The following is an 8789-nucleotide window of genomic DNA, read 5'->3' as shown; positions in this document are numbered from 1 at the left end:
GGGAGGGCGGGGGTGGGAGACGAAAACAAAGCTGTGTTTACTTAGCACACATGATAGAGCCGCTCTGAGCGACATGAAAGGCCAGGCGGCAGGAAAGACTCGGTACAATATAAGGAATCGCTGCCCTGGGTCCAGGGCCCGCCGGCCTTAACCCCCTTGATCCCGGATCCTTTTATGGCCCAGGGACGCCATAAAACCAGCCTTTTCATGTTCCTGAAGGCACTGCATTAGGGAAGTTACATCCACTCGGTTTCGACATTAAACGGTGGTGGGGGGGTGGGGGTGGGTGTAGAATAAAAAGGAACTGCTCTGCATGCGGAGAAGAAAAGCTAAGCTTTGTTCTACTACAGAAACCCTTCCTTGGCACCTCTTTGGGCAGGATTCGCATCTCCCTGTTCCTCCCCTGGGCTTTCCATTGAGGGTAATAGTGCTGCTCGTAGGTAAATGTGCATAATGAGGCCACGGCTCTAACGCCTCCTTCTGTGATGTTTCCGGCTCTGCCTGGTGGGGCCAGCTCTTTGGGGTGCTCAGTGGCTCACCGCCCTGCAGGACGAAGGCTAGGCCTTATCGGCTTTGGGCAATGCACCCCCACACACACACCTCTCCCACCCCCGGGCCCAGGCCACGTGCTAGAACGTGGCACACGTTCTGGGGTGAGGCAATGCGTCTCCGTGGAGAGAGGGACCAAAGGGACAGGTCCCGGGAGAGGTGCGACAGCAGGGACGGGGAGTGAGCAAGCCCACGCGGTCCCCAGCTGCCTCCCCAGCGAGGAGGGGAGCGGGATCCGGAGGGGAAGGCCTTTCTGGCGGGCGCCCCCTTTCTCTGGAAATCCCCGGGGAGAAAAGAGGCAGCAGCGTTCGCCTGCAAACATTTAGGTCTGGCAATGCGTGCGTCTCCTGGGCCACCGCGAACAGGTTTCTTCATGCGCCTTAAGCAGCTCCCTGCACTGTTTTTCCTCTTCCTTGTGGTTAATCCTTTGAAGCAACCTGCCATTTTCAACAGCAGCTGGGGAGGGACGTCGGCAGGATTTCTCTCTCTCTCTCTCTCTCTCTCTCTCTCTCTCTCTCTCTCTCTCTCTCTCTCTCTCTCTCTCTCTCCACCTACCAATCCGGTGGAAGGAACGATGATATAATTAGTACCCTGCTCTTCCCACACCTAACCCGCTCCTTCCAGGCTCCAGGAGCCATGTGGGCCTGTTTTCCAACAAAAGCGGCTCCAGAGGCCGGCCTCGCAGCGTTTGAAGTGTCAAAGCCCCAACCGAGAGTGACTAAGCCTGTGTCTATCAGTCAGGAGTAACGACCAGCCAGAGCGATTCACTCCAACACGCGCCAGCTCCTCCTCGCGATGCAAGGGTGCAACTCCAGTGCTCGGTGCAGCCTGGGCTGAGCTGTGGCTGCCAACCGTGGCGGGGGCGCAAGGGCGACGGTTCACGGCAGGCGTGGATACCCCATCCGGCTACAGCCGGGCCCCGGAGGCGTGGGGGGTGCACATCCGCTCCGCCCCCGATAGCGACCCCCACGGCCCGCGCCCTCCCCCACCCCCGTCCCCATCCACGCGGGCCTAGCAGAAGAGGGAGGGGCGGGGAAGGCGGCCGGGGGCGGGGCCTGCAGGAGCCGGGCGTCGGGGGCGGGGCCTGGGCGTCGGGGGCGGGGCCTGCGCAGTGACGCGACACGCTGGCCGCGGCCGGGTCCCTGGAATGTGCGTGCGCGCCGGGAGGCCGCCAGCGCCGCCGAGTCACGTCTGCGCGGAGCGTGCGCACTCGGCGGCGGCGCACGCGGGCTCGGGCCCCGCGCCCACGTCATGCGCCCGCCTCGGACCTACATAAGAGGCCAGGCGCTGGACCCGCGAGGACCGCGCTGGGGAAGCGGGCGGACGGGGAGCTCGCTCTGCGCCCCAGCCTACCGGAAGGTCCCAGACTAGGGGACAGTCTCCTGGGTTAGGAAAACTTGAGGTCCCGCGGCGTGTTCCCCCCAGACCCCTAAGACACACGCGAGTGTAAAGCACCCCCCCAACAGTCCAAGTGCAACTCCTAACACCCGGGAGCCACGCTGCCTCCGGACAGGGTGACAATCAAGGCACAGAGTGGCCTCCCTTTTAACACACGGGATGGTTCGCACGATCTCCCCCAAACTGGCCGGGAGGGGAGGGCGCCCCGACTGCGTGGTCGAGGTCGCCGGCGGCGGGAGACACGCAGCCCGTGCGGAACGGGCTCTCCCGGCGGCACCCGGTCTGCGCGCGGGGGCGGGGCGGACGCGGGGGCGCGCGGGGCAGGGCGCGCGCGCGCACGAGGGGAGGAGAGGGGGGCCGCCCGCGCAGGCGCCGTGCGGGGCTGTCGAAGAATCGAGCCCGTAGAAGTGGAGCGGCGCGGCGGCAGCTCGGCAGCCCCGGCGGCGGCGCAGCGGCGGGCAGAGCGCTGAGCGCGCGCTAGAGAGCGACGACGCCCGGAGCGGAGGGAGCAGCGCGGCGACCGGGGCCCGCGCCGTCCGCCCGCCCGCCTCCTCGGCGCGGCATGCCTCGCCGCTCGGGCTGAGCCTGCCCCCGCGGCCGCCCCCCGGCCCCCGCCCCCCGGCCGCCCCGCACTCCGCGCCCGCCCGCCGCCGCCGCGACCTGCTGCGCTCGTCCGCGCCCGCGCGGCCCGTCTTCGCTCCGGTCTGGAGGCCCGCCGTCTCGGCCGAGCCGCCGCCGCCGCGCCCGCCGCCCGCCCGCGCCCGCCGGGGGGCCGTGCTGCCGCGCCTGCAGCCGCTCGCCCCGCGCCCGCCGCCCCTCGTGCCGCGGGGGCGCTGCGCGGGCGCCGATCCCGCGCGGGCTCTGCCTCCGCCGCCGCCCCTGCGGCCGCCGCCGCTGGTGGGGGAGCCGCGGGGTTGGGGGGGCCGGAGGGCGCGCGCGGGGCCGGCGGCGAGCGGCAGCGCCCCCTCCCCGGCGGGAGGCGCGGACATGGCCGCGGCGGTGGCGGTGGCGGCCGCGTCCCGGCGCCAGTCCTGCTACCTGTGTGACCTGCCCCGCATGCCCTGGGCCATGATCTGGGACTTCACGGAGCCCGTGTGCCGCGGCTGCGTCAACTACGAGGGCGCCGACCGCGTCGAGTTCGTCATCGAGACGGCGCGGCAGCTGAAGCGGGCGCACGGCTGCTTCCCCGAGGGCCGCTCCACGCCCGGCGCCGCCGCGGCCGCCAAGCCGCCGCCGCTCTCGGCCAAGGACCTGCTGCTGCAGCCGCCGCAGCTCGGCCCCGAGGCGGCCCGCGCCCCGCAGGCGCTGGAGCGCTACCCGCTGGCCGCCGAGCGCCCCCCGCGCCTCGGCCCCGACTTCGGCGGCGCCCGCTCGGCCGCGGGCCTGGCGCAGCCCCCGACGCCGCAGCCGCCGCCCGTGAACGGCATCCTGGTGCCCAACGGCTTCTCCAAGCTGGAGGAGCCGCCCGAGCTGAACCGCCAGAGCCCGACGCCGCGCCGCGGCCACGCCGTGCCGCCCACGCTGGTGCCGCTCATGAACGGCTCGGCCGCGCTGGGGCTCGGGGGCCGCGCCGCCGCCTCGCTGGTCGCCGTGTCGGGCCCCGCCGCCGGCCTGGGCTCCGCGCCGCCCGCCGAGCTGGGCGTGCACAAGCGGCCCGCGTCCGTGTCCGGCTGCGCGGTCACCGAGCACGAGCCGCGCGAGGCGGCGGCCAGCGCCAAGGAGAAGGCGCCGCCCGCGCACCGCGGCCCGGCCGACAGCCTGGCCCCCGCCGCCGGGTCCGCCGAGCTGGGCGCCGAGGCGGCGGGCAAGGGCCGCGCGCCGGGGGAGCAGGACTGGGTGGCCCGGCCCAAGACGGTGCGGGACACGCTGCTGGCGCTGCACCAGCACGGCCACGCGGGCGCCTTCGAGAGCAAGTTCAAGAAGGAGCCCTCGGCGCTGAGCGCGGGCCGGCTGCTGGGGTTCGAGGCCAACGGGGCCAACGGGTCCAAAGCAGGTAGGGGCGGCCGTGGGGTGCGGTGGGGGGCCCCGGGGGAGGGGAAGGGGGATCCGGGCCGTGGCGCAGGGAAGGGGGGGGCGGATCTTTCCATTCACATCTGTCCCAGCCCCAACCCAGAAACAACAAACAGCCAACTTCCTGCGCGCCCCGGGGCGGGCGGGCGGAACCAGCGCGCGGTGGCAACGTGTTCATGTGCTGAAGCAGCACAACAGAGATGAGTCAGGCGGGGCTGCAGGGCCTGACGCAGGGTTTCCTTCCCCAGTTCCCCAGCAATGTGTTCTTGGATGGGAGCAGCCGGGAGGGGGGGCGGGGGGGGGGGGACACCCCACCTTCAAACCCCCAGGCAACAGGTCAAGCCAGGGACATGTGTGCAATGCGTAAAAATAGGCAGGCGTCTGTGGGCCAGTTTCGGTGGCTTTTTAAAGAAACTGCTAGGGAGCCAGCCCCGTGAGCATGGGTGTTTTAAGTTGCACGTGCATTTGAAACTTACATGGGTTTTTATATACAGATACACACACACACACACACACACACACACGCAGGCTTTCACAGGGCAGACAGGTGCATTAGGAAAAGATCCTTTTCCAAGTGTGTGTTCATTTATTTTTCTCTCCCCCCTCCCCCCCCTTTTTTTTTTCTATTTGTGGTTTTCAGTGTCAAGAACAGCAAGGAAAAGGAAGACTTCCCCAGAGCCGGAAGGAGAGGTCGGCCCCCCGAAGATCAACGGGGAGGCCCAGCCGTGGCTGTCCACGTCCACGGAAGGGCTCAAGATCCCCCTGAATCCGACACCCTCGTTTGTGTCTCCGCCGCCGCCCACAGCCTCGCCCCATTCCAACCGGACCACCACGCCGCCCGAAGCTGCCCAGAACGGCCAGTCCCCCATGGCAGCCCTGATCCTAGTAGCAGACAATGCGGGGGGCAGCCATGCCTCCAAAGATGCCAACCCGGTGCACTCCACCACCAGGAGGAATAGCAGCAGCCCACCCTCTCCGTCCTCTATGAACCAAAGAAGGCTGGGCCCCAGGGAGGTGGGGGGCCAGGGGGCCGGCGGCACCGGAGGACTGGAGCCCGTGCACCCCGCCAGCCTCCCGGACTCCTCCCTGGCGGCCAGCGCCCCCCTGTGCTGCACCCTCTGCCACGAGCGCCTGGAGGACACCCACTTCGTGCAGTGCCCGTCGGTCCCTTCCCACAAGTTCTGCTTCCCTTGCTCCAGACAAAGCATCAAGCAGCAGGGGGCCAGCGGGGAGGTCTACTGCCCCAGCGGGGAGAAGTGCCCCCTGGTGGGCTCCAACGTCCCCTGGGCCTTCATGCAAGGCGAGATCGCCACCATCCTGGCCGGAGACGTGAAAGTGAAAAAAGAGAGGGACTCGTGACTTCCCGGTTTCGGAAAAACCCAATGGCTATCCTTAACGAAAACTGCTTGAACTGTATAGATATAATCTCCACATATATATATTATATATATATATCCAAGACAAGGGAAATGTAGACTTCATAAACATGGCTGTATAATTTTGATGATTTTTTTTTGAATACATTGTGTTTCTATATATATATTTTTTTTGACGACAAAAGGTATGTACTTATCAAGGCATTTTTCTTCTTTTGTTAACGTTATTAGCCTATCTCTGTGCTTCATCATCTTGGTGACAGTGACTGGTTCCATGTAGGCTGTGACTTGCGCTGCTTTTTTAGAGCACTTGGCAACCGCCCCCCCCCCCCAACTGCTTCTAGCTGTATTTGTAATGCACTTACTTTAAAAAGAAGAAAAAAAAAAAGCCAAATACATTTTCTGACGTTGTGAGATTGCCTTACTGTCCGTTATTCCTTGTGGCTGACTCCTGTCGCAGGCCGGAGGCCAACTGGCGGAGAAGGAAAGGAAGTGAGTTGGCAGGGGCACCCTTGTGAAGTGGGCACACCACTGGGCAACCTCACCAAGTTGACCCCCAAAACACTGTCCCCTGAAAGGAACGGGAAAATAGATTTTTGAGTCCGTCTTTGTTTTGTTTTTCAAGTTCAGTTGTTGGGACATTGAGGACTGCCTGGGAGTTGGTGCTGAGAGAATTTGGGGGACGGTGTGGTTTCGAGGGAGACTTTTTCTTGATTTTTAAGGCAAAGTTGACCACTGCTCACTGCCCACGCAATCAGTTGTAAGATTCTCATGCTGCATGCTAGTCGGTTACATAAGACACAGTCGGGTGACGGAGGGTGGTGACGGGGTGCAGATGGCACTGCCATCTTTGAGCGGGGCCTGGTTCGGCCCCGAGCTCTGTTGTAAACACCCCGCGCTCTGTTGTTGCCAGCGCCTTGGCCTTTGGAAAGAGTTGCAATAGGAATTCCAGTCCCCGTGAACTTGGAGATGGTGGGGTTGGTTTCGTTTCTGTTTCGTGTTTTGTTTTGTTTTTATCATTGACCTGTAGCGCTGTGGCTGTGGCTAGCGTCACCTACACCCTGTCTCTTGCAAGTGCTGAGTGCAGTCATGGTACAGTGACAGCCGCCGCACAGGGTGCTGGTTGCCAGGACTGCCAGGGGCCATGTCATTGACAGCCCAGCTGCGGGCGGAGGACACTCATTTCCTCTTACCTGTGGAGTGAATAATAACAGTTCTTTGGGGGGAAAAAAAAAAAGATAAACTAGTGAAAATTAAAAGGTTTTACATAACAGGCCCCACCTCTCCCAACTCTTTTCAGAAGCCTTTTGTAAACTAATTTCTTTTGATGACTATTTTGCATCAGTAAAATGATTTTTTTAAACCAATAAATCATCAGCTGTGGTAGACATAGTTGTCTCGGAGCGATGCTGGTTTTTCTTTGTGCTGTTCTCACATCCACGGGAGCACGATTCTAAGTCCTTTGATGTTCAGGTGTGTGTAACTTGGCCCTAATATCAGGCTGAATCATCGTTTTCAAGGTCTGTTGCAACGTAACGTGGTGTATCGTTCACAACCCAGCTTTTGTTTGCATTTGAAAACAGATTGTTTACCCACTTGGGGTTATTTTTTAGTTCTGTGTTTTGTCTTTCGAAAAGTGCTCAAAAAGATTTTTCTTAATGGTCGGGTTCTTAACACTTGAAAATCAGATACTGCGCCAAATACAGTCTTTTTCGTAGTGTTTTTAATGAGTGCACTTATTAATGCTGTGCAAATTCATGTTCCTAGTCATTGTTATATGGCCCACAGACTTGCATGATTAACCAGTTTCTTTTTTTTTTTTTTAATTGGAGTAGCTATGACTCAGACCCAACTGGTTTCTCTTATGTAATGTACACAGGCAGACAAGTCTGTTTTCCATGCCCATAAGAGACATGTGTAAAGAATTCAACCATTATGGTCTGTTGTGTCCATGTGTATCTAGGCACTTTATTCTAAACTGGAATTTGACCTCGTAGATGTTACACGTTGATCCGTCATTTGACCTAATTGGTGGGAGCTTATCTGTATGTTTTGCAATCTTAGCACAGATAGCTTTTCCAAAAAGAATGATCTAGAACCCTCCTGCTGTTCTGTATACATCTATCCAGCTGTGGAAAAGACTGCCTCTGGTTTTTCTCTGCTGATGGTGAAGTGGGAAGGACGCAAACAGTTTTACAGGGCTGTGTGTGGAGGTGACTCCCGTTAAAAAATAAGTAAGATGTGCATGCGTCCGCCTGGCCCCTGGGTGGCCTCGATGGGAGACCGGCAGCTGGAAAGTGTTGATCGGGGAGGGTGATTTTTCTGGCCTTACGTGAAAAGGTTGACATCGGGACAGGCGTTTGATCTGTTGTTGTACCTGATGACAGTATGGTTTTCCACAGCTGGATAAAACGCCTGAAAGCTGCTTACTGTACATGGGCAGTATCAGATTTCAGATCCTAATGTGTCAGCTGTGCTTTTAATACTCAGAATATTACGGGATGGGCGTCCTGGCCCCCCCCTTTTTTTTTTTTTGCTTTCCCGACTTACAGGATTTCACACATGTATTCTTTCATGTGGCCTCACGTTAAAAGTTATGGGAATGAACACGTGGTTTACAACTTTTACTATATACCCTTTCCTTGGCCACCAAGTATTTTAAAAAGTGTGCCACCTTTTAACCTTAACTTTTTTTTTTTTTTAAGTGGAAGGTGATAACTTTTTCTATATATGATGCAACTTATGTCAAACCGAAGTGAGTGTAATCTCAGCTATGAACATGATTATATTTTAAACAATCACGCTGTGGAAATATCACCTGCATTCTGTCATGTGTCAGATTTACAGTACTTTTTTTTTCCTCTCTCTCTTTAAACGTTTAGCATTAAATAAAAATAAACTTGGGAGCACTGAATATTTTCCGAGGCCTTTTTTTAAGTTTTTTTAAAAGTAAGGTTAGAAACGGCTGTTGCTTTCATCATGCATGGCAGTAGGGCTCAAGGGTGTGTGGGTTAGGGGTCGGGGTTTGGCTGGAACTGAGGGTAGGAAAAAAAAGAGGGGGAGGGGGGGCAAGGGACTGGGGAAAGGGCCACTGGATAGAGGACCCAGAGCCAGAAAACGCTTGTTTATGGTTGAGTTTGCAGCGAGCCAGCGGGGCCGCAAGAGCAGGTTGGAAAGGGAAGGCAGTGACGACATCGCAGACACTGTCAGGACATGGAACTGCTCGCTCTCTGGAAAGCTCTGGAGGAAAGCCGCCCTGCGGGGCCAGATGAAATGCACTTGAAGGCCAAAGAGAAAGAAAGAAAAAAGCCTACCCTTTGGAAAGTTCTGGAATAGAGAGTCAGGGCCAAAGTCATGCAGGAGGTTCATGGATATTGCGAAGCCGGGATTTATAGAGATGAAAGGAGATGCCTTTACAAGCTACTACACTTACTGTCACATAGGACAAGTCTAGGT

At 59.1% G+C, this 8789-nt stretch overlaps 1 protein-coding gene across 1 annotated transcript; it reads left to right on the top strand.

The window, feature by feature from the left end:
• Positions 1–2309: 2309 nt before the first annotated feature.
• On the top strand, positions 2310–5745 carry IRF2BP2 (interferon regulatory factor 2 binding protein 2). The gene is made up of 2 exons (XM_059677424.1): positions 2310–3940; positions 4598–5745. Exons 1-2 carry the CDS (start codon positions 2935–2937, stop codon positions 5314–5316), a joined length of 1725 nt encoding a protein of 574 aa, XP_059533407.1. The 5' UTR covers positions 2310–2934; the 3' UTR covers positions 5317–5745.
• The last annotated feature ends 3044 nt before the right edge of the window (positions 5746–8789 follow it).

Source organism: Myotis daubentonii, chromosome 20 (genome assembly GCF_963259705.1).
Source record: "Myotis daubentonii chromosome 20, mMyoDau2.1, whole genome shotgun sequence".
NCBI lineage: Eukaryota > Metazoa > Chordata > Mammalia > Chiroptera > Vespertilionidae > Myotis > Myotis daubentonii.
The sequence above is the reverse complement of the archived record's forward strand: the minus strand, read 5'-3'. Positions and strand labels throughout refer to the sequence as shown.